This window comes from Strix uralensis, chromosome 11 (genome assembly GCF_047716275.1).
Source record: "Strix uralensis isolate ZFMK-TIS-50842 chromosome 11, bStrUra1, whole genome shotgun sequence".
Lineage (NCBI taxonomy): Eukaryota > Metazoa > Chordata > Aves > Strigiformes > Strigidae > Strix > Strix uralensis.
This window is the reverse complement of record NC_133982.1, coordinates 20466799-20492530: the sequence shown is the minus strand read 5'-3', so window position 1 is coordinate 20492530 and position 25732 is coordinate 20466799. Positions and strand designations below refer to the sequence as shown.

General features: G+C 37.0%; 3 protein-coding genes across 5 annotated transcripts in view; 2 read left to right on the top strand and 1 right to left on the bottom strand.

The window, feature by feature from the left end:
* The window catches only part of ADAMTSL3 (ADAMTS like 3), a 186911-nt gene extending 180458 nt beyond the window's left edge, over positions 1 to 6453 (top strand). Inside the window, exons 27-30 of the mRNA XM_074880017.1 lie at positions 1042 to 1246; positions 2103 to 2212; positions 3738 to 3952; positions 4480 to 6453. Of these exons, the coding sequence (XP_074736118.1) occupies positions 1042 to 1246; positions 2103 to 2212; positions 3738 to 3952; positions 4480 to 4589 (640 nt within the window). The 3' untranslated portion in view covers positions 4590 to 6453. The remainder of the gene's footprint in view (positions 1 to 1041; positions 1247 to 2102; positions 2213 to 3737; positions 3953 to 4479) is intronic.
* Positions 6454 to 8094: 1641 nt separating this feature from the next.
* Positions 8095 to 20358, bottom strand: SAXO2 (stabilizer of axonemal microtubules 2). 2 transcript variants are annotated; one of them, XM_074880663.1, is made up of 4 exons: positions 20251 to 20358; positions 13835 to 14014; positions 12413 to 12615; positions 8095 to 10767 (listed from the first exon to the last, which is right to left on the bottom strand). In XM_074880663.1, exons 1-4 carry the CDS (start codon positions 20289 to 20291, stop codon positions 9785 to 9787), a joined length of 1407 nt encoding a protein of 468 aa, XP_074736764.1. In that variant the 5' UTR covers positions 20292 to 20358; the 3' UTR covers positions 8095 to 9784. The 2 variants fall into 2 exon arrangements, with proteins under 2 accessions (XP_074736764.1, XP_074736765.1); XM_074880664.1 differs by lacking the exon at positions 20251 to 20358 and adding an exon at positions 19040 to 19082.
* Positions 20359 to 20406: 48 nt separating this feature from the next.
* The window catches only part of EFL1 (elongation factor like GTPase 1), a 79720-nt gene continuing 74394 nt past the window's right edge, over positions 20407 to 25732 (top strand). The window contains exons 1-7 of one of the 2 annotated variants that reach the window (XM_074880105.1): positions 20407 to 20463; positions 20996 to 21098; positions 21777 to 21844; positions 22028 to 22112; positions 23534 to 23667; positions 24238 to 24375; positions 25247 to 25461. In XM_074880105.1, coding sequence (XP_074736206.1) covers positions 21008 to 21098; positions 21777 to 21844; positions 22028 to 22112; positions 23534 to 23667; positions 24238 to 24375; positions 25247 to 25461 — 731 coding nt within the window. In that variant the 5' untranslated portion in view covers positions 20407 to 20463; positions 20996 to 21007. Of the gene's footprint in view, positions 20464 to 20518; positions 20635 to 20995; positions 21099 to 21776; positions 21845 to 22027; positions 22113 to 23533; positions 23668 to 24237; positions 24376 to 25246; positions 25462 to 25732 lie in introns of those variants that run through there. The other variant, XM_074880106.1, reaches the window with a different exon arrangement.

The window sequence follows — 25732 nt, the reverse complement described above, 5'->3', positions numbered from 1 at the left end:
ACCTCCCCCCCTTCCCTGTGATGGAAGTGCAAAATGTTCAGACTTCCCTCTCCCTTTCCCCACTTACTGATTTCTGCACGATTTTCTGATCCCAAGGCAACTCTTCAGAAAGTATCCATAGAATTAGAAAGGCTTTAGATGTACGGTCAGTGTCATGGGCCCTTATTATTCAAAGTGTTTTGCTTGTGTTTAATCACTTCTCTCCAGCACAGCATAGAAGTACAGTTAAGCAAATATAAGGGTTTAAGCATGTACTTGTGCTTTAAGTGTTTGCCAAATTAAGGCTTTGCTGACTTGTTGTGTGTGTGCTGCACCAAATGTTTGCAGAAGTACTTGAGCTTTGAAAAGGACAAAAAGACAAGGGTCCGGAGTGTAAAAGATTAATTGTCCATGAATGGATATAAACTGCTTGACTGTAAGAAAAATGAAATAATTGCTAAAGACAATAGAATATTTTTCCTGTTATCACAGTTGTGCTACACATAAAGCCCCATTCTGTATTTCTAGCTTAGATTTATAAAAAGATTGAGTCAAATAAATTGTATTACCACCTGCTGCTTCTCTACTATTGTTCCTATCTGCCAAGGCAGATGAAATCTTTGCAACTTCTAATCAATAAATAACATGTTCAGCTTGAGCCATTATCTAGCAAGATCTTGATGTAATAAAGTTGGATTAGTGATGACACCTGTCGCCTTAGTAGTAAATCAGAACAGTTCATTTATAAGTTATGGAAAAGTACACTGTTCTTCATTCAGAAATGTTAAATCCAGCAGGGTCTGTAGGGTTTACCTAATATAACCTTTTGGGTAACAAGCAGTGTCACTTCTGTTAGCATATATTGAGTCAGTTATCTTAGAAGTCGTCAGTTCACCAAATTTATGAGATCTTGATAAACAACTGAAAAAGCTGATTCTACCTTTTCTTACATCTAAAACTTGCAAGGACAGGTTCTTTTGATTTTTATTTGCAAACAGATTGCTACAAACTACCGGCCAGTTTGCAGTGCTTTCATAGTTGCTATAAATTTGTGTCCTGTAGGTGGGTAACTAGTCCATGGTCTGAGTGTTCTGCATCTTGTGGCAATGGATTTCACTATCGACAAGTAACTTGTCAACAAGTAAAAGCCAATGGCAGTGTGCTGACACTGCTGCCAGCTGCTTGTACACACAGAGATCGTCCTGTGGGAAGGAAACCCTGTGTGGGTCGTTTGTGTACCGTGGGGACAATACAGACAAAAGGACAGGTAAGTGACAGAGTTTGTCTGGAAACTCCTTATATTATAGAAGTATTGGTGTCATCACACCACTGGCTGACCGTCTACTCTCTTGCACAAAGGAAGAGCTATGTGGCACTAGTTGTAATTACCTTTCAAACCAGTGAATTACAAATCCTATGTTTTTTTTCATTTTGTGATGTCTGAGCTACTTTTATTTGTTGAAGACATAATCCGAAACCAGAGTATTAGTTTCAGTATATTTCATAAGCTAATCCATTACTATGTATTCAATTTTTTAAGCTAGTATAGTGCTTTTATAGCAGTCTTATAAGAACACAGTTTGCATAGCTGTACTTGTGAAGTCCCCAAAGAAAGATCTATGAATGTGCTTCAAAAGCGGTTGCAGTAATATTTAATACACAGAACTCTGCTTTCTCATATTTTCTGTTTCTTCATTTGTGCAGTAAACTTATGTTCATATTGCTATGATTTTTATAATTATTAACAGAGTATTTACTATTCAATGAGCAAAGTAATGAATTAAAAAAATTAGTTACCGCATTCCTGATACAGATATTAGCAAGGCAAGTTTGTGATTGTCAGAACTACAGAAAGAATGTTGTAGCACTAGAGGTGTGAAATGATGAGAGAATAGACAATGGATTTAGCTTTATGAATAGGTAGGAAAGTCAGTATCTTGGCAGAGAATCCAGAATATCCAGGACTTATCCAAACTGAGGCGTGATAAGGTTGAAGATGGAGAAATACAGATCAAGAATTATGACTGGGATGTGTAGCTGGGTAACTGCCCAGAAGGGTAATTCTGTTGTTATTAACCTGATTGTTTCTTTTTCTTTCCTCTCATCCTTTTCTCTCTTTTTAGTGTTCTGGTCGCTGTGTAGGCCGCCCTGTAGGTTTACAGCATCGTCACTTTATATGTCAACTTCGTAATGGATCTTTGGTGCCAAACTCTTCTTGTGATGAAAGAAAGAGGTACAAGTTTGAAGCAGTACAAGTTAGATTCTTTAGATGATCAAATTAAAGATACATGATTGTCGATGCAGTATAAATATGCAAATTCTTATGTATCAAACACAAGGAAAGGAGGTGGTAACGGTCATCCCATTGTACACACTGAATTCAGGAACCCAAGGAGGGTAATGGATTTGATCAGTGTCTTCCACTGTGCTCATGGCAAAGCTAGAGAGAATCTTGGTTCCCAAAAAGAAAGTAGAAATTGGAGTGATCTGTCATAACTTTTTTTATTACTGCTGAACTAGGTCTCTTCTGATATTACTCTTTATTCTGGCCTACTGCTGCCCAAAGTTTATAAAATAAGAGTTTTCCTGGGCCTTATGTTGTGGACCATGTATATTGGTTTACTAGTTGATGATTACTGAAATAAGGTGTGCTTCGCCACAGAGATAGATCTCATTCTGCCTCTTAGTATGTACTGTTGAGGTGTGTATGAGGTATGTAAAAACTGAATGATTGAGAAGGTGTGACTTTTTACTTCAAGGTACACATTATTTGTAAGAACTCTGTTAATTTGTTTTACTGTCTTTAAGCAACTCCTTTCAATATGAAAAGTGCAGGCTTTACACCTCCATGGAATCTTACCCAGCAGATTCACTTGGAGCTATGCTATAGCACATGACTGAATGGCAGTGTCTATGAAACACCATAATCTCAAAAAGAGTGATTTAAAGACAAATTAAAACTAACCCGAGGGCTTGGGGCCACAAAACTTTGTTCCAGACAAAATGTGTAGGCAGGGCAATGAAGAGCATGGAATAAATGGGTAACAAGTACATAAATGGGAATTGTTACCATGTTTCTAGATGACCAAACCCAGCTCTTCTTCTTTTCTTGCTACAGAAGTGCTCCTGAATGGTGAGCATTTTAAAGCATTTTTGCTGTGCACACAATTAAATTTTGGCTCCACTGAAGTACATGGTGAAGCTGCCATTTACTACTAAGAGCCAGGATTTCACTTTGGCAGCTTCAAATGCTTGAGGCAGTTCAGTGTCAGCATAGAAATATTACTGGTGTTCAGGAGAGAGGTTATGCACAAAGAACTTGCAGCATCCAGTGTGCAACATTTCAGGGTCAGATAAGTTTTCCTAAAGGTAAAACATCTTTTCTATTCCAGGATTAAGGAATTGGCTTAAAGAAACAGGGCCTTGTCTTTTCTTTCCTCATGAGTGAGGCATGATGAACGAGCACAAAATGAAATACAGGAAATTCAACTTACATATAAGAAAAGACTTTTTTTACTCTGAGGGTTCTCAAACACCGGAACAGGTTAGCCAGAGAGGTTGTGGAGTCTCCATCCTTGGAGATACTCAAAACACAAACGGAGACGGTCTTGAGCAACCTGGTCTAGTTTATTGTGCTGTGAGCGGGAGTGTGGACTAATCAGTCTCCAGAAGTCCCTTCCGACATGGGTTCTGTCATTCTGTGAATAAGTGTTTAGCACAAAAGTAAAAATGTAACTGCCATTTATTTTCCTCCACAGGTCTCCTGTCAGAAGAAACTGTTCTTCAGAGGCATGTGATGTCTATTGGAGGACAGGCCCTTGGAGGCCTTGCAGTGTGGACTGTGGGAGTGGATTTCAGTCCAGAAGAGTGTACTGTGTATACAGAAAGAGTAACAAACCTGTGGCTGATCAGTATTGTGGCTGGAGGAAGAGACCAGTGACCTGGCAACACTGCAATGTCACATCCTGTGGCAGTATGTAAATGTTTATTTATATGAGCATAATAATAGTTTGTAGCAGTTATATTAGAAATGACTCACAGTTGTACACTAATGATTCTGCAAACATTTGATTGTACATCAAAGGTAAAACTATCCTCTCCAAGGAGCACTTCATAATCCTGGGGTTATTTTTCTCTGAGTTAGGCCAGTTTGATATTAAAGCCTCAAAAGCACTTTTAGAAACAGGATATTTAGGAAGTTGTTTTATGCACATTTCCCTACATGACTGTGCCAGTTGTGACTCATGTCTCCAACCAAGCTGTTAATTCCTGAAAGATGGGGTAGTTTTCTGAAACAGACAATAGGTAAATGAATGCAGTGAAATCACACCTCTTATTTGTGACCTAGTTTAGCTTTGAATCCACTGCTGCCAGAAATGCATAGTTAAATAATGACAAACCTACCAGGAATTCATCAGTTGTTTACAATTACGATGATAAGTTCTACTATTTATCTTTTGTCCATTATAAAGCCTTTTAATGTTTAAATATATTTTTCAGAAGGCGAGTGCAAGGATACAACTCACTACTGTACATTTGTAAAGCAACTAAAGTTATGCTTGATAGACACCTACAAACAAAGATGTTGTCAATCATGTCAAGAAATGTAACTCTTCTATGGAAAGTTCATGATGCTGCAGTGAAGAGATGAGAAGAGAGGTTCATTAAACTAGCCTGCTCAAAGTATATACTTGTAAATAAGACATTAGTCATAACAGTTAAATGGAAACATGGGCCTAATGAAAAAACAGTACTGCAGATTGATATGCTGGACAGGGTTTTTTTTCTGGGAACTTTTATTATCCACCCTTTGCAATGGAACTTTTAATGTTTTAAACATTTTCGTGTCTGGATTAGGAAGATAATATCATGGCACATCATCTGTAAAATTTTACAGGCGATCACATTATAATTTTATTAGGGGGAAAAAGCATTATCTAAAAGCACCAGGTAGTGCTTACTGCCCTTAATTTATGAGAAAAACAAAGTCACAAAATCCTTTGAAGAATTTTGGAATGCAGCAATTAATGACCCCTAGGTTTTGTTTTTATTGTTTTATCAAATTTAACAATTTTTAAATTTATAGAAGCTGTAGCTTGTAGCTGTAAATTTTTTGACAGCGGTTTCATTTTCATAAACAGCTTGAGCTTAAGGTTGATCTCACAGGATATGTTTTACTGATACTAGCTGTCGGATGGATACACAGAAGTACATTCAGTTTTTCATGCTTATATTTATGTGTATGCAGTAGAAGAAATTGTAGATGCTAGTACAATTTTCAAAACAGCTGTAGATCTGTTTTGAATAAATGAGGTGTCATTTTCCATTGTTTCTATTCTTCTTCTCCAGTCACTGAAGTACAATTGAAGTTCTGGCATGATTAGACTTTTCTACTGACTTTAAATTACACACAAGGCTTCTTTGTCAGAGCTGTGAATGAAACATTTGTGAGCACTGTTCTCTTGCACATCAAGTCAAAATGGGGAGCCAGTAACTGGCCAAACATGGCTGTCAGATTTGCTGTCTTGAATAAATTCTTTTTCCCCCCTTTAAATGGGGAAAAATGTCCAAGGAATAATTATTATGAAGATAGACAAGTGCAAGAAATCTGTTTTGAGCAGTTTTCCATCAAGATGACTTTTCATCATGACCATTAACCGTTTGAGTCTTTTGCAAGCTGATAAATTCTGATGATGATAGTCCCAGGTAAACTGTTCCCCATGTTGCAGATTGTCTCATTAGGGCTGTAAACAGAGAGACCCCCACAGGAGGCACCAGATACATGGTTTTTTCTTTTGTAGTTTCCAAACTACTGCACATATTGGAGGCCTGAATGCTTGTACTGACTTGGATCTTGTGTTACATTACTGAACTATGTTACATGCTAATTAGTGGGTATGCTGTAAGAACAGTTTTAGAAGCAGCATTCCTGCACAATGGGTTTGCATCACTGAAAATTAGGTTAGCACTACTGTATAGAAAATGATAGAAAATGTTTAATGTGGACTATTATGTCCAAGGCTGACTGCAAGGAGAGGATATTCCTGATCATTACCTTTTTAATCAGCAATGGGTCTTGATTGTTTAAGCAGTTTTTTAAATTAAAAGAAAACATTTGTAAGATACTTTTGTAGATATTTATTGTCTGATTTAAAAGTGCAATATTTTGTTTTGTACAGTGTTTAATAAAGATTTTTGGACATATATTTTTTCTTATTACCAAAATTTCTTATTCATGTTTTTCCTTTATATTTAAAGTTTTCAAATGTTAACACATAGCATCTTTTGTTGCTTTAATTTTGTCTTTGATTAAGTATGCATGCTATACGGAAGCAGTGCTGTAAATGTTTGTTATTGCAATTGGCATGACATTCCTCTGTAGATTATTTTATTGCTTCTCCAGTAACTGAAGATTTTAGCTTTCTTCAACGTAGTTTTGATATTTCTGAAATAAAGTCTAGTTTGATTATTCAACACTGATTACCCAGAGATTGTTTATTACTGTGATTTTCATGGTAGCTATGCTTTCATTCCAAGTGTTATTTTATCAACTGACTATGTCCGTAATTCTGAGATTTTTTTCAAAGCTTAGTTCTTATTTTTGACAGCTTATCAGACAGATTCTCAGCTTCGTTACAGTCTGCTTTGCAGTGCTATTAAGAGGCAACATAGATGTAACCTGGCAGAAAAAGTGGGGAAGAGAATTTGCCAAAATCCAAATAAGTCAGATCTGACTCACTGTAATCTAGAATCAGGATTCTGTAAAAAGGTGGAATAAAGTTACATTTCTTTGCCAGGCCTTCATGTACTGCACCAAGAAGAGTTCCTTTAGATCCAAAAGAACAGCTCTATGTTTTATATTTAGTGGGTGATGAGAGTATCTACGGGAAAAAAACGTTTCAGAATATCCAATATGTGTAATAGTCTTTAGAAACAAGAGTTTCATAAATAATATGAAAAAGAAAAGCCTTAAAAAATTTATTAAACTGAAAATAAATGTCTAATAATGAAATGGTGGTATTTCAGAGTTATCCTAGAGGGTAACATTGGCAGAGGTGTGTGGGTCTTTAATTTTCCTTCTGTGCCACCAATGTATTCTTTCTGTGCAGTCTTTAAAACAAAAAAGATTCTGTACAGCAGTTCTGTGGATCATGCTGTATGGCATAGTGCATGAAAAGCACTTTTAGAACAGCCATTGAATCCATGAGTAACGTTTCTGCTTCTACATCCTGGTTTACCATGACATCATAAAATGCTTTTTTAACAGCTGTTATTTTGAGAAATATTAGTTTTCCAGCCTGCTGTTCATTTTGTCTGCATGTCAGTAATATGTTGCTTATGAAAAAGTTGACCTCAAATATTGAATACTGTCTGAAGGTTTATAATATCATTTGATGCTTTTCCTGGGAGCACAATCAGTAGGGTGTGGCTCTTTCAACTGTAACGTAATAAAAGCTTCTCTCTTTCACTATTAAACTTAGGGGAAAACATTAAGGGCAAAATGAAGGGGAATACACCCCCTCCACCCTAAAAAAAGTCTTCAAACATCTGCAGAGGAACTGTTAAATATATCTGAATATGCCCTCCACTTCCTCTCACAAATTTTTGTACTGTGCTGGTAGGTGGCAGCAAATGACTTTCCATAACTTAAGTGGGGGGGAAGCGACTTAAGAAAACAGCTGTGAAAATTACAAAAAGCATCTGGGCTCACTCACAGACCCAGAGGAGGAGCCATTTTCAGCAGAACATGTAGGCACACATAACTTCAAGGATTCAGATAGCGTTTCTCAATGTGTTTTCTTCCTCCCTAGAAAAGAGAGCTGGAGGATATTAGGAGCTTCTGTAAACTTCTCATGAGGGACCAAGCATGTGTATAGGATATGGACTTGGGTAGGTGTAACTTTTGTGAAGTTTTGACTTTGTTTCCTCAGTTGTTGCCAGACAATGACTCAAGTTTCATAAAGAAAAGGGTGTTTGTACTTTGTGTTCTTCTGTGGTACAGAAGGTTGCCAATGAATTGGCCTTTTTCCTGTCCTGCTTTTAGGATATCACAACTTTACATTATCCTTGTTCACTCCCAATCCAAAATATGTCTTTACCAGCAGGGGACGTGAATAATCTTCAGAGAGAAAAGTTTAATTGAATTGTTTCATTAACAGAGTAAGTCACGTTACAAAAACACAGTACAAAGGCAAAAATTACCTGAAAGTAACTGATGCTCTAATAATGTCTGGAGCTCCCTTATGCAATGCTTTTACGCACAGCTAATATACTCAGTTCAGCCTTCTTCCTTGCATACAGTCCAGTTGCTGCTTTCAACACATTTCCATCATTGATCTTAGTTCTTTTATTGGTGATTTGGTTTATGAAGTACGAACACGTAATTCTTCAGAACCCAAATGACTGATCTATACCAATGAATACAAGATATGCAATACTGAAAAAAATCATACTGGAGTATGATAATACTGTTGATCATGGAACTATTTATTGGGACTTGCTTAAATCATGAACATAATAGGACTGAAATCTGTTCCTCTAGATTTCCCGAAATCAGGTAAAGATACATAAAGAAAATACTAAGTATCTCACACAGAAGCATAATCATTGCATGTACAATTTCTATAAAAATTTTGGGTTTTGTGTGTTTGTAACAAGCAATTCTTTGAAGAGCAGGCAGACTGAAGCCAGACTGTCTAGAGGTTTCTGCATCTTGGCTGATACTTGTTTTTTTAACTGAGTTTACACTATTTTCTGTTATCTCCACATACACCTTTAGTTTTCTGCCATTTTCCCCTTCAGACCGCCTCTGCAGTGAGCTTTGGCAGTGATAACAGGCTGTTTAGCTTTAAAAATCAGATAGCAGGATCAAAAACTGCGGTGGATGGATGTTAACTTTTTGAGCCTGATTCTCTCTGCTTCCTCACCATCTACCTTGCAACTCAAAAAACAATCATCTGTGAAATCTCTTTGTGAAATTTGATTGAATTTGCACAGTGGGTTTAAAAATCACTTGGGTGGGGAGAACACACGCTTAGCTTTGCATCAGCTTTGTTTCCTTTGGAAGTAAGGCTGAAAAAGCACTATTAGGGAAATTAGGAAACAGTTTAATGACCTGCCTTTTATGTCTGAGCGATTTCAAGTATGTGTACAGAAAAAGAACAAGGTTACTTCTTGTTAATTGCTATCAGAAATTGCAGTATGACCTTTATACTCTCCTCAGAATGGAATGAAGGAAAAGTAATGATGAGTAAAGATAAAACCAGGTTTTTAGAAATGCCTAGGTGTCATGAAATGCTACCTTATGGTTTGGGCAGCAAAACGCAAAGAAAAAAACCTTATCAAGTATTGATGAGATGAAAAACTGGACTGATGGGCTAATTATTTAATTATTATAGCATGATTTGCTTACTATGAAAAAGCAGTTGTGATCATAAGATACTTGCTGTTTCACAAATACAATCGTTTGATTTGCAGATGCAGAAAATTGGAAGAATTAAATGTACAATACGTATGCTTGAGAAAGGGCATAATGAAATCTGTGAAGTCAAGAAAACTAGAATGTACAATCAAAAAAAGAATAGATGCCATGTAAACTGCATTATTCCTACAAAAATTGGCAGATCTTTATTAGTCTTGTAATAAACTTCTGGCTTTGCTTTGATTTTCTTCAACCTATTAGTTACAATGCTTTTAAAAGCAGACTTTGCATTATTTAATTTGCTTTCAGTGTTATTTAAAGAAACAATGAACAAGAAGGATTCCAATTATTTCACCAGGGTGCTTGAAATAATGCATTTAAGTATCATGACACAACAGCTACTTCCTTTGGAATAGGATTACTATTGGACTCGGAAAATTCTGGAGTAAGCTGGCGGAAGAATTTGTGATCATGAGAATCTGTGTTTACATAGACATAACCTGGAGGAGATGGATAATTTGCTGGGCAGATCTCTTGTTTCTTTGGAGTATATTCTGTGCGATACATAGTTTCATCTTGAAAAGGAGCTGATTTAGGAACTACAGCACATATGGGTTTGAAACTTTGAGCTGGAATGATCTGATGTGGTATGTAATGAGACTTGAATGTAGTTAAATCACAAAACTTTCCCGTGGGGTTTGGAATTTCCTGTTGTTTCTTAGTAGTCTCTTGCTGACAGCTGCTCCAAGCTTTAAAGTCTTCTTTTGTAGTAGTATGCCCTTGAAAAGGGGCATTGGTTCTTCTTCCATTAGAAATGGGTCTTATGGGGACAGCAGGAGAAATCTCATGCTTAATGTAATCAAGATGGCTCGTGGAGTTAAAATCCATGTTGCCTGGGGGTGGAACGTACTCTTTTGTTTTACGGACCTCAGGCAAGGACACCAACCATGGCTGAAAACGATCCTGGAATTCAGTGACTCCATTAAAATGAGCACTGGATCCAACTTTTGCATTTTCAGGCTTGCAGCTTTTTGCAAGTTGCCCAGGTAGCCCTTTAAAATCATTCCGGTGGGTTGTGAGATCTTCAAAGGGTTGGTTGCTTGGCTTGTACTCTTCTTTTGATCTTACGAATTTTGGTTCCAGTTGATGAGCAATGTAAGAAGTGCGATGACTAGTAGCGCTATCAAAAGGCACATCTGAAAGCTTGGCTACACATGGAGGCTTAAAACTTTGCCTGGGAATCAGTTCCCTAGGAACAAAGTCATCTTGAAACGTAGTAGAATTTCCAAATTTCTCTGTAGGTGGGTGGTACATATGCTCCACCTTACTAGGTTCCCTTCTTTGAACTTCCCACGACCTATAGTCATCTTTAAGGCAAAAACAAAACTTCACCATACAAGTGCTATTACTTAAGACCATTCCTTTAAAATGAAGCCAAATTCTTCTGGTATTAAATCTCGCAAAACAAAGAAAATTGATGTAAGTGGGAATGATAATGTTACCTGTATGTTTGCGATATCACCAAACTGTCTTCTATTATTGGTGTGATAAAATCAGACAAAAGAATTGTACATGATACTCTATTTGGACTATTTCCTTAAGGAAAATGTTGCATGTACATATTTAGCGTGTGTTCTATACAGAAAATAGCCATATCCAGGTTTTATATACAATATCTTACATTTTACCTAGAAGTTTATGCAAATATAGAAGACTGAAAGGAACCTTACAGGTCAATGGGTCATGTTCATTACTGATTGGAAGAATTCTCTCTCTTAATTTCCATGTCAACATTACATCAGCTTAAAGCTTGTTAGGATTTTTTTTTTCTTTGCTTTGGGTTTTTTTACTAACAGACTGTTTTTCTACAGTTAAAAAACTTCCTGTCCAGTCTAAACTTTTTCAGAGGCAGTTGAAATCAATTTGTTGTCTTGCAATCACTGTACTTCCTTCAGCTTCAGTGTTTTTTCACTTCTTGATACTTACTCTCTCTTGAACTGCTGTCACACATTTTAAATGAAGCAGTTGCAGGCTGTCTTACTTGAATGCTGAGACTAGGCTAAATTATTCACTGTTTGCTAACTTATACTTACATGTAAGCTAAACAGGAATATTTAAATTTCCTTATAAATTATTTACAATTAATAAATATAAATAGAATAAATCTATATAAATAGAATTAAATATAAATAGAAATTAATATAAGTGCATTTCTAGGCTTAAAGAAGCTACTCAAATATAACTGGCTTTTTCTGAAGAGCCTTTTTTCCCAAATTTTATCTTTCCAAGTCTTTCTGTCGCTGCACTCTCTCCTCTGCTCATTTTGCACCAAGCATTCTAACCACCTTTTTTAACAGCCATATCTGATTCTCGTTATTTCAACTATTTTTTCAATACCACTGGCTCTCATAACAAGGAACATCTTGATTTTCATCACTCTAGTAGATCATATCTCATCATTTATTTCTACTTACTTTTAACTGGGACTACAATGCAAGACATGTAACAAATTTAGTAACACATTTTATGTATAAAATTTTCTACTAGTATATCAAGGTCACTTGCCAAAATGACTTAAAAGTGCCTTTGTGCTGACCATCATAATAGAATAATTTGTGTCAAAACAGATCGTTACTATACAGTACATAAACCAGAAATATAAAATCAACTTTGACCTACTCTGTGGTAAAACATGTTACATGAGCTAAAACTATCTGAAACATATATTGGCACTTCAATTACAACCAACTTTTGCCTGAGATGGACTAACCAGGTGTATGTTAGAATATCTCCTTCTAGCAAAGAAAACCTTAGAAAAGGCTTTTCGTTTAGAACCAATAAATGTTACCTCTAAACAGCTGGAGTGCAGAACATCTTAAGGCATTATCACCTGCTTTCTAGTATGTCTTACTTTCTGGCCCAAACTAAGAAATCCAGCTTCTAATATAGATAATTCAGAATACTACCTTCATCTTGGTTATTTCTCTTTCTAAAGGTGGCATATATTATTACCTTGATAGGTTGGTATGGTATCCAATTTTCCTCCTGTAGTGTGTTTTCTCTCTAGGGGTCTTACTAATGTCACTGGTTGTATTTTATGAGCATTATAATCTCTCTGGTATGTGGTTCCCAGCTCTATCTTTCCCGTCTTTGGTTTATGTTCTTCTTGCACCCGAAAAGGTCGCTTCACAGTATCATATGGTAAATAATCAGATCTGAAGTGGGGAAAAAGGAAACACTGGTTAAAAAACTTTCTCCTGATGGAGTCACTTTTGTCATTTTTCCATTATATAGAAAAACAATGACTTACAATGTTTACTCTGAAAAATCAATCTGATGTCATATGTTAGAGGGATAGCAAGAAGAAAACCGTAGTACATAAATCTAAGGTCTCTGATGCATGATATAGCCTTTATTCAAAGGTAGATGGTGAAGCAAAGTTTTCAACACTCTGACTCTCATTACCAGTTTAAAAATATTCTTTAAAATATCTGAAAGGAGACTAGAAGAAGTTGCTGTAATTTTACAAAGAAATGATCCAGAAGGCAGAAGCAGAGCAAAGATCAAACTACTACAAGTGGCAGCATTTATAATTGCATGAGGAGGATGGAGTATAATCAGAAACAGCATTTCACTGTTTTTATATGGTCACGTTACATTAAGAGGGTGTATAGTACATATGTAGGTGTTTAAACAGTATATGCAGTACACAACCAATCTTGCAGAATGGCATTTGGCCTTTCTATGTATGTCCCATTTGGGTTTTTTTTATAAACAGAGAAATTTCGCCTGTTGCTCTTGTAGCTTAAAAGAAAACCAATAATGGAAAAAGTGAAGGTTTATACTCCTGTCACATTATTAATAATGAATGAGTGATGTCTTCTAACTCTTGGAAAGATGTTCTTTAATTTTCTAAGTTTAACATCAGAGTCTGTGCACTGACAGGACAGACCTGCTGAACCCCTTTATAGTTGGCTTTCTTCAAACTCCTAATAATTTAGAACTGTCTGAACAAAAAAATCTCTGTTCCTTTTTCTTAAGGTTTCATGTTCCCAGTATCTCAGATTCCACACATGTATTACAGACAGTTCCCCAACTTGCCAGCTTTTTCAGGCTCGATGAGGCCTAGATTTCCAAACCAGGCTGAAAACAAGGACAAAACTTTTAGTTTATCTTTACAGGTTAAAAAGGATGCTGTGCTGTAAAGAATGCAAACCTTGTTGTATGCATGCTTCGCTATTTTTTATCACTTTTTTTGTGGTAAATGTATTTCTACACTCAAAACCTATACTTCTAAATATGCTAAAAGTGTATATGATGCAATCATTGCATTTTGAAAAGTATTGCAATACAATTTTCAGACCCCCCCTTAAAAGAGAAAGTATGAGAAACTTTATAGAGTAATTGTACAACACATTGCTTCAAAGTGTTTACTTAAATGTTGTAATTCCTTCCATTTTCCCACGATGCATTTGGTACTCTTGTTTCGGCTTAAGGCTCCAGGGAGGAGAGATGTTGCTATACTTGGGATATTTTTCCACATACTCTGTTGTGAGGCACGGCTGTTGTCCATTATCATAAATCCTTGTGGGTTTATGAGGGCAGCGATGGCGCCTGGGTAAAACACATCAGATGAGATCATTTTGTATAGTTTCGTTTAAGGGGAAAACCCATACCCTATCTATCGGGACTGAATAACAAATGGCAAAGATTGAACAATGTCAGTAGCTTGTGTTTAAAATCTTTTCTGACTGATAAAAACACAAAATATTGTGCTGATGGCATAGGTCCCAGAGCACAGTATACTAATACAGTAATAAACAATATCAGCATGCGAGTTAGTCCTTAGTACAGAATACAAAGGATGGATAGAGTTGATGTCAGTCCTCTAAATGATGCTACCACCAAGATGCACTTTCCTCTCTTTTTTTTTAATCCTTAATGATATTACTAGTCTTATTGGTAAAAATAACTAACTATGCTTCATTTCTTCTCTCATATTGTCTCTTTTTTATTATTTTCGCTCATCGCTTGTCTTTTTATTTCCGTGCATCTGCTCACCTATTCACACTACAACTCTTGATTAACCCTTTTTGATTAAAATTTAAGAGTAGGGTCGACATAGCGCTTAGGGATATGGTGTAGTTGGGAACTGTCAATGTTAGGTTAATGGTTGGACTGGATGATCTTCAAGGTCTTTTCCAACCTAGACGATTCTGTGTGATTCTGTGTGAAAATTTTAGTGGTGTGAAATCTCATCTGCACTTCTAGTGCTCTGCAGGCCATTTCTGAATTTTCAACTCTCTTTCAAGGACTAAATCCTCTATCCAAAAACTATGTTTGTTTGGAAGCAATGACATCTCTTTTTCTTAAAAGGTTTTATTCCATTACACCTGCTTGATATTGATGCCTATTTTAATGACACCATTGTGTTAAAAGGTGTTGAGGCATATCATGACTTAATTTATTACTTATGCCTTGTTGTTTTGTGTAAACTATGCATGAAATTAAAATGTACATGTTATTTTCTATATTGCTTTGAAAATCTTGTTATATTCATTCCAATTTGCATAACGCACTTACATCTCTAGTAGTTTGTTTCAAGCATAGCTTTAAAATTTTATTTTGGCTTATGTGATTATTTAATCTCTTCTTTAAGGAGATATATAATGAAAGATGTTCCTTCTGCTTGTGTGTGACAACTTGCAATACTGGTTCAGATATAAGCAAAGGGAAATAAGAAGTAACTTTTTTAATAAATGAGTCTTGAAAAGCAAAAATAACTAAAGAACAATAAGGTTAAAAGTGTACAGCTCTACTGGGTACAAATAAATTCAAGTTTCAGGAGGCTAAAAACCCAAGGAATAGTCCAAAGGTCTACAGAGAAATTTAGCTAGCACAGAACACCAAAAAGGAAAAAAATTAATTAAAGCAAGGTAAAACAGAATACAGAAACAGACATGAAGGACTCCTGCTGGGAAAAGTAAAATGAAAAAAACACTAAAAGAAGTTATCCGGAACTGGAGATCCCTAAAGCTGGTATTAGTTTGGGCTGCCTGACTTTGCCAGCTCAGTAGTTCAATAAATGCGAAATGAAGTAGCCCTGTATAAGAAGCCAGATCCTTTCAAAGTCTAGGTGCTTACTCCTTTTCAATCAAGTCAATGGATAGTCAAGTAACAACTGAGAGACCTATTCAGAACATAGCAGGGAAAGGAAAAAGGAACAAGAGGGAAACAGGAAAGCTAGTAAAATAAGGAGGTGAGCGTATGCTATTTCTCAGCACGGTGCTTATCTGCCACTACATTCTTCATGAAATTCAGTTACCATCTTAGTAATATTTTTTCAGTAAGTATAAACAGCATATGCTGTGTCATGTAGTATCTGAAAGTAACAGCTAAGCAGAAACTAAAACCATTGAATTTTGAAAGCTAGTTGAAATATAGGGTATCAAATTACATAATGTTATTCACATATTTTAGGGATACAATTCAAAGGAGTTTGAAACAAACAATATTCAACTACAAAAACTTAATTTTAACAATCTTCAGTTTGCCATAAGATGGTTTGGAAGACCAATCACCAAACACAACACCTTCTCTGTTCTGGTATCAGCAGTCTTTAAAGACTTAACTCTCAATATTTTCTAAGCAATATTGTAAGTATATCCCCGTATTGCTGAAGGGTCATGCTACAAACAGAAACAGATACTAGAAAAATAATTACTTGCAGAGTGAGCCTGTAGTTCTTGGTAGATTCAACACAGAGGTGAAAGCAATCTAGTGTATCTCTCCAAGGAAAGAAGTTTTTGTAATTGCATTAGACTTCATGGCTGAATCAAAAATGGCCTTGATCCCGGTCATTTCTAGCATACAAAGTAATTCTGAACAGCCTCTAACTATGCACAAAATTACTCGGATGTGGATAACACTGTTCAGGAATATCCTAGTCTGTACTGTGAAAGAACTTCCAGTGGGCCTAAAAGGCAACGTAAAATTACCTTAATATCAATGTGAATTTGACTTGGAGAAGAGATTAGGGGGGTTTTTGTAGCTGATCAATCTACTTTTGATGTTGTCCAATGCTAAACCAAAAGTTTTCATCTAGATAACTTTATAAAACTGATTACATAGGGCATCACAGCTCTTTAGAGAGACTATGCTAAGAATCATCAGAGAAGACAGATTACAGCTCCGATAAATGAAATACGTTGCTTATAATTTGGCCAGAACTCGAGTCACTGATTACTTTAAACTTGTAGTTATCTTAACTTCAACCCCAGAGTTACGGATAATTCAAATTAATTTGGTGAGAATATGCCTTCCCCTATGAGTGACTGATGCCTGCTTTGATGGATTATTACTCCTTCCCATCTTTGAGGGAGACTAACTATCTTGTGGCTTGCATAAGGTTTGAACAGAATCTCAGCTAAATAAAACTGACAGTATATGGGCTCTCTAGTGCCAAACACTGTTGCTCTGATTATTTTAACAAAATGATGCTGAATTTCACTTATTTAGGATCTGGCATACCTCAGTTGTCCTTTATACAATGCTAGCACAACCCTTGAAATTTTCCCACAAAGCGTCTTCCTCCCAGAGAATTAGACTAATCATGAGAAAAGTTTAATGTTTATCATGGTAAAAAAAATATTTTTAAAAAACGTCCACAACTTAAAGTTTGTAATTTTAACTGCAAGTACACACACTATGGTCTGAAAGACGGAAATTATGTATGGACACTATTTTTGAGAGTCATCTACCTTCCTAGTGTTGACAGGAGACCTGGTAGTTTTTATTGGGTTTGTGTATATTTATGTGTGGTGAGTATGAAGGCTAAAATATCCCATATTTTTGAGAACTCTTCCTCTTTCCTTTTAACTTACATTCATTCAGGAATCAAGATTTTTATGATAATGGTAACAAAAATGCAATAAATAGGCAAAGGCTGACAGATTGAGAAGAAGATAAAGCAGTAGTTTATTTTTATATCTCAAAACTAAACTGCTATACTTTTGTATGCTGTGATTATCTCTTGTAGTAGACAAATACTACCGTTGAGTGCAGAGTTCATCTACCTCAGAGGCTTTATTCTTCCTTTGGAAGCCAGATTTAAAATCCTGTATTTGCTGTTAGGCTATTGAGCCAGTGAGCTGAAGCCTGACTGTATTTGCTAGCAGGGGGTAAATTTGTATTAAGTTAACACATTTGGAACCTATGGGAAATAAGAAAATAAAAATATTTTCTTATCTTTATGGATCCAATCCCAAGTAAAACTAGCTCATATTTTCTCCACATTAAAAATATACCACTTCTAAAATAAGAAATGGATCTGGAACATCTTAGGAAACAACACAGAATCCAGCCATTACTCTGCACAATGCAGTTTTGAGAACATTTTTTGTGATTTATTAAAAAAAACTCCAAGCAAACTTACATCTCTACCATAGCAGCTTGAAAGTGAACATCCTGACAGCATCTTATGCTACGGCAAAAGTCTTAAAGTCTTAAGCTCAAGAGGCTAGAAATTATGTCAGTTATTAAAAATTGAGAAGTCCCCAGCTTTGGACCTACTTTGCAAATTGATCTTTGAGCATGCTCAGCACTGGGTACACTTCCAGTGTTTTTTGGCACTAAAATTATTTGTTGATTTTGAAAAAGATCACCTAGTAGGCACAGAAAGTGATTCAATCTAATAAAAAGGAATATATTTAAAATATTCTTTAAAATCTTGTAACAATTATTTGATTAAGAGCCCAAGACTGCAACCCCTGAGTATGAACACTAGCCCTCAGATGCTTTTACTGAGCCTTTAATGGATGGTTTGTGTATGTTACAACGCAAAAAAGGTCATTCTGGAATTCTGGAGGTTCTCATTTCCCTGTAAAGAGAAAGGAGAATAAAGTTCTGTCTTACTGACTTTCCTCCCTGGTACTTATAAAATTTTTCTGAGTGTTTTTTTTTCTGTGAACAGGTAGGTAAGACTGTTCCCTTTCATTATGTTATTTAGAATTAAACAGTAATTATATCTCCACAGAATTTCCTGCAAATAGCTAAATGGTAACTTCTACAAAATATTAGATCTTTTTCTTCACTTTGAAATCTCTTCTAAGCTGTGTATGTGTTCTAATATCCAGGTAACACTGCCAAGCAACCAGTCTTCCCTTAAAAACAGAAACACTATACACTGAAGCAAACACAATGTGCTGCCTAAACCAATAATGGCTTAAGATTTTATTGACTGTAAAAATGTCAGTGATGTTTATTCTAAACCATAAGTTTTGTGCATGTTTTATTCAATTATATTATTAAACTGGGTTTTTGAATTGAGAATTTTCAGTTGAGTTGAACCTCATTTTGTGCTGTCAGATCGTGTTATCTTACCATCTTTATACTTGAGCCTGAGCCAGATTTGTTATCTCATCATGAAAATGATGTGTTCCAACTCTTCGTTAATCTAGGACATTTGAAACAAATTTATGGGGCAAACTACACCCACAGTCTTGGCCAAAAAGAACATGAGAAGCTTTTTACACTGCCTGTTTCTCATCTCTGTCTACAGATTAAAAAAAAAGTGGCTGATGAACACATAGACAGACTTCCCATACAGAAACACATCAGGAGTGTGTCTGCTATACAAACCTTGAAATGAAGCCTGTAGTTCACGGTGCACTTTGCAGCCATAGGGTTGGCCCCGTACTTCCAAAAGATAGTGATCACACTCTTGTGATCTTATGATGACTCTCCCTGTATGTAGTTAGTAGACTGTTTTTCAGTATTAAAGACTGAATCTTTAAATCCTAGGATGAGAATCCTAAAATGATTATTTTTCTGTTTTTTTTTAAGTAGACAGAGAAGAAAATATTAACAGTACTGTCTTCAAACATAAAAACATGTATCTGAATTTTGCAAGGTTTAAATTCCTTATGATTTTGGGAAACCTAACTTGTGATTTTTTTTTATCTATTGCATTGATAATATCACTTATAGACCTGTAATAGTAATTTTAAACAAAAAAAGTGCCTGCTGTACCCTCTTATGCCAGCCTCCCTGGGCCAAAGAGGTATAGTACAATGACAAACTGTGTGTCTCCATATGAATCGCAGAATCACAAAATCATCTGGGTTGGAAAAGACCTTGAAGATCATCCAGTCCAACCATTAACCTAACACTGACCATTCTCAACTATACCATATCCCTAAGGGCTATGTTAACATGACTCTTAAACACCTCCATGGGATCATTGTATGTAAAGAAATAGTGGAGTTTCCCTTCCCGGTGGAGTTACTGGATGTGATGTTAGAAAGGCAGATATATTAAATCTATTTTAAAGGCCATAGTGCTTGCGCAGGTTTCTGTCAAGGCTGATTTAGCCAGAACTCTTCTGAGGGTTCCTTTGGTGCTGTCCTTCTATGAGAGTTGGCTCTGCTTTATGGAAGAGGCTGATCCTGAGGTTAGTGTAGCTGGTTTTGAAAGACTGTCTCCTTTCTTTACTATTTTAATGCACTTACGGTCTGCTTTTTCCCCTACCTGATTTAAATGCAAGCCTATTACTTCATACTTACTGAGAAGTTCCCTTTTAGAAAAAAGGGAAGGCAGAAATTGTTGAAATGGGAATGTTACCCAGTTTCTGCCTTCCCACTGCTAAAAATATTAACCGCGACCAGGCACGGGAGTCCCCGCGCAGCCCGGGATGGGTGAGGAGGGGGCACGATGAGGGCTGTTTCGGAGGCGGGGGGGCGTTGGGAGGGCCCGGAGTGCTGGGGGGGAGCCGCCGCCACCTTCCCGGGGGGGGGGGGAAGAAACCCTCCCGGGGACTCGAACTCGCCCCCCGCTCCCCGAAGGCCGCTCACCCGCAGGTGCAGATCTCACACAGACACCGAGGCGGCTCCATGCTCCCTCCGCCGGGTAGCGAAGGAAGCGCTCTGTCGCGTGGCAACCGCGGCTCCGCGCGGAGCGGCCCCCGCCGGCTTCCGTCCGGCGTCACGCGCCGGGGGGGGCGGGACGGGGGCGGAGCGGGCGCGCGCTTCCGGGTGCGGGCGGCGGGTCGCATGCAGGGAGCGGCGGTGGGTGTTCCCCTCACCCCGCGCCCTCCCGCCACACACGGGCCCTCGCGGGGAGGGGGCGCGGGACCGGTGGCGCGGCCTCCCCCCTTTCCCGCCTCAGCGCCGGCCCCGAGGGCAGCGCGCACCCCCAGCGTCGCTGCGGCCGGCCCCGGCCCAGAACGTCGCGGGGAGGTCAGCGGGCCCTGGGGGGGCCCTGCGCGAGCGGAGCGGGGGGAGCGCGGCGGCGGGCTGCGGCTCCCGGCGGTGCCCGCTCGAAGGGGGGGCGGGAGGGGCAGCCGAGGCGGTGCTGTGTGCGTACGAAACGGAAACTGACCCAAAACCCCAACCTCGTCATTCTTAAAAACAAACATTCCCCCTGTTTTGTAAGTTTCTAGTATCCGAAGTGTAGGACAGATGGTGTCTGAGGAGCGTGACGCGCTCCACGTGTCAGAGGAGGCTTCCCTGATGAGTAGCTCTAATCACTTTGGTAATTAAAAAAAAAAAGCTGTTTCTTAAGTTGCTTCCTAAATAAAATACTTTCTTCCGTTCACAGAATTAGGTAATCATGGTTCTCACAAGTGTGGGAAAGATGGTTGGCCTCCAGAAGAAGACTTCTGGAATCAGGAATATCTGTATATTAGCCCACGTGGATCACGGTAAGGCAGGTGTTTGTGAGTGGCAGAAACCTCGCGAGGAAAACGTGCATGTGTTAGTTTCAATGATAGTGAGATATTTTGGTCAGTTTTAAAGTGGTAGATTTTCATGGATTTAGCTTTAAACCATCTTAATTCTGATTCTGAGAAGTAAATTTGCTTTGTGTGCATTTCCATTGTCCGATGCAGTTTATGTTTTAGAACTTAAGAGGGCATTACACTGTAATAACTTGGAATAGTTGAAACAGAACGTTTTTTGAGTTTTATGATGCTGAATGTTGGCGTGAATTAAGTATATGCATGTGTGAGGTAGGCTGTTGCATTTCTATGTTTACCTAATGGGAGATGTTACGTAGGTGGAAATAAATGCTCCTTTTGTGACACATATTTTGTCTAATTGCACACTATACTGAGGTTCTGGTGCACTGTTATTTCAAATGCTTTTCGGGTCATGACAGGTAAGGTTGCATCTAGTCTTTAAAAATAGATTTGTGTGCACCTAACAGGTGAAGTGGAATGATTGTGTTTATTTTTTTTAAAGTTAGCTTGTACTTTTGTGGCATTTTAAAGCCTTTATTAATGTTGATATCTCAGAACACTAGATGTTGTCAGCATTCATAATATTGTTGCATCTTTTTCCACTGTATTAATTTAAACTAAGTAATTTATTTTTCTTTTCAGGCAAAACTACTCTAGCTGATTGTCTAATATCTAGCAATGGAATAATCTCCAGCCGCTTGGCAGGAAAGGTAGAGTTATACTGTCATTTTTAACTAAATTCTGGTGTGTATGTGCTGGGATTGTAAATCAGTGATGATTAAGGAAATTCTATTCCTAGTCTTGCTAAGCCTCATTTTCTCGCAGTCATTCTCTTTGACAGTTGATAAGTAACTTGTGAAGATAATTTCTAACCACTTTGTTTTTGTACTCAGCTGAGATACCTAGACAGTCGAGAAGATGAACAGATCCGAGGAATAACAATGAAATCTAGTGCAATTTCATTGCACTTTGTGAAAGGTAAGTGGTTGATGCTGGCAAGTACAAACTTTAATTTTTTTTTTTTTTAATTTTCCATATCAATTCATTGTTGCTGTTGAGATCTTTTTGTGTGCAGCTTCTACTTTTGTGTTTCTCAGTGTTAGGCCGTGATTCTGCAAAGGCTTAGCCACATATTCAACTGTTAACCAAGATAATCAAGTTCCATCTCAGAGTTAGGAAAATGTCTTCAATCATATCTCTGAGCGGAGGCAATTAGCATAGTTGCTTTTAGCTCTTTATTTTAGATCTAAATCTTTATATTTTGATCTTAAGTCTTGAAATAATGTCACTGAAAGGCAAGATTGTCTTTCAAATGACAACAAATTTTAAAATTATTTTGTGCAGTCTCATCTTCACTATACTTCTATGTCAAGGTGCTTGTTACACGCTGCTATAAGTCGTTCAGAAGGTTTTTCATAGTGTAGTTATGGTCTCATCTTTGTTATGACTCTGTGTTCCTCACAGTCTTCTCCTCAGCTAGGTGAATGAAAACATGAAATACATTACGAATAGGCTTGTGCAAAAAAAGGAATAACTAACAGATTCCATGAACAGAAAACCCACCATTAGTCTTACCATTTCAGCTACAGCTGATTATAAAAAAAATAGTTGAAATGAATGATCTTGTAGCTAAGAATTGTAAACTGTGGTTGGTTTATTGTTGACTCTGAGATGACATTACTTTTAATGGTTAGAACCTTTTATGTCTGTTGGTTTTCTGTTGTATTGAAATTTAGACTCTTAATACAACTTCTTAAACAGGAAAGTTGTTCGATCTTATTTTGATTCTGGCTGGTGATAAATGCAGTGAGTTCATCAACAGTTGACTGGAGTCTCTGCTAAGCAGAATGTTTTTGGGATATAATGTAGAAAATATAGAAAGCTTCTGTATTGCTATGTTGAAGATATTTTAGTAATATGGAGTCAAAAGCGTGTTTTAAAAAAATCACAAGGTTGCAATGAAGCATTTTATCAGGAATGTAGGGTTTATTTTTATGATAATCTGTCATGATTTATCTTTAAAATGTAGACTGTAGTGCAGTTGATTTGTGTTTTAGGTAGTCACCTATTTGTAATGCTCCTACAACTTTGTTCAGGTTTAGGGTTTTTCTTTTTTTCCTCGATTGGCTGGTGTGTTTTTGGTTTTAACTTTCCAAAGGTAGTTGGGCATTAAATGATAAAGATTGGCATTAACAGTGAAATTAAAATGAATTAGGCACAAGCCACTAGATGTTATGCTGCTGACAGCCTTCCTGTCCTACTAGAGTTTTACTTAAGCGTAATGGTTACTGCAGATTTGGTCTTTAGAAATTAATAATGGTATAAGCAATATAACCAAGTGGCTGGAAGGAATATTTTTGAAAACTGTTCTGAAATATTAATTTATTGTTTGATCCTAGGTGATCAGGAGTATCTGATTAATTTAATAGACTCTCCAGGGCACGTGGATTTTTCTTCAGAAGTATCTACTGCTGTCCGACTCTGTGATGGTTGCATCATAGTGGTGGATGCTGTTGAAGGAGTCTGTCCACAGGTGAAATAAAGTATATTAAATAGAGAAATAGGGTAGAGAAGACAGAGTAAACAAAGTTTTAAGTGTATTATGTAGAAATAAAAGATGAGCTGGTCTAGGAAGTATGAAAGAGGGTAGTTAATTTCATAGTTGTGCTGAAAAACTGAGTAATACTGGTGAGTGGGTGTAGTGATGTAGGGTTGAAACTGCAATTTTTCAGGTAATGGCATATTTGTATAGAGAAGAAATAAATGTTTTAAGGGAAATAATATCTTTACATGTGCTTTTAGGGTATTGAAAGTGGAAAAAATATGCACAGTAACATTGAGAATGCTTTTTTTTCATGTCTTTTATAAAGAAGGGTTATATTGTGGGTGTTTTTGCCATGAAGATCTGCCATTCTGCAGAATTCTGTAATAACACACTATGTACTATGGGAGTTAAATTTCTGGTTTGAATGTCAACCTGCCCTTTATTAAATGTTTAATTAAATTTTAGAATTATATTGTCATTTTATTTAACATTCCATCTCTTTTCTGGTATCGAGCTTTCTGTGATGGATTTTTTTTTTAACTATTTCCTTCTTAATAGACTCAAGCAGTTCTACGGCAAGCATGGCTGGAAAATATACGTCCAGTATTGGTGATTAATAAAATTGATCGCTTGATTGTGGAGCTCAAGCTCACCCCTCAGGAAGCATACTTGCACCTTAAGAATATCTTAGAACAGGTATTCATGCTATAGTGTCATGTTCACACAGCAGATTTTGTTGAGGTTTTTCTCTTCCTCCTTTTCTCTATTCTTGAATTGAGAGAGACTGTAATTTTCACTCCCTTATAGCTGGAATAAATTTAGTGCAGCAGAACTGGTGTTTTCTTACTTTTCAGGATCAAGCACTGTAACACCTAGTCTAATTTTTATCATTGAGATACATTTTACTTCGTGTAGGTTTTGAGGTGCGCTCAGAATGCCTGTGATGGAGAAAAGATTTATTAAATGCTTCTTGACAGGTCATCAGGAAGAGTCTTCATTTTTAGAAATAATATGCTGAATATTTTGTTCTTCCTGTTAAATTGCTTAAACTGCTTTGGAGGTAGTACAAATAGTATGTTTAGACTGCGCTGATATTGACGGATTTATGCAGGGTTAAAGTTAATTCATGTTTTAAGTTAAGTTGCTTTCAAACTTTTTTTTTCCCCAGAGCTTACTTTTAAGCGCTTACCTACCTGGTTTCCCTTTGCCCTCCTTTGTTGTTTGTTGGCAGTAACAAGTTCCTATTTCAACATTCCTTGTTCTGAGAGACAGAGTGTATTACACATGATACTCTATGTCTGATTCAGTGCTGATGTGGCTGCCTTTGACTTGGAAAGTACATGGTTTTTAAGTCAAAATGTTAGTCTCATCAAACTCCTGTTGTCTTCAAATAGGCAGGATTAGATACACAAAGTCTGTGTTTTAAATTGCAAAATGAATCGCAGGCGTGCTATCTTGTTAAGTTATCCTCTATTTTATATTTTGGAGGGTGAGGGGAATTGCATTTTAATTGCAAGGGTTGTGAAAGTGAATGAACCTTAATGTGTGTTTACATATCCTTCTGTAGATCAATGCAGTCACTGGAGCTCTCTTTACCTCTAAAGTCTTAGAAGAAAGAGCTGAGAAAGAAACAGAAAGTGAAAGTATTTCAGACACTGCACCAGGAGATCAAATTTATGACTGGAGTGCTGGATTGGAAGATACTGATGATTCACATCTTTATTTTTCACCAGACCATGGAAATGTGGTGTTTGCCAGTGCAATTGATGGCTGGGGTTTTGGGTAAGTCAGATTTAGTTACTGACTTTCTTTTTTTAAATTGATTACTGCAGTTAATCTTAAAGTATTTTCAGTTGCTTCATATTTCTAAAGATGTTTTTTCTGTGATGTGCAACTGTATATAAGCAGTTCTAATATATTACTGACATTGGCCTGCTGAAAATACTACCAGCTTCGTTATCTATGTGGCCCTGTTTTACTTACACAGCAGATGCTGAGCCCATTGTAGTGTCCAGCCCAGGCTAGTAAACTTAGTATTTTATTAATTGCTGAC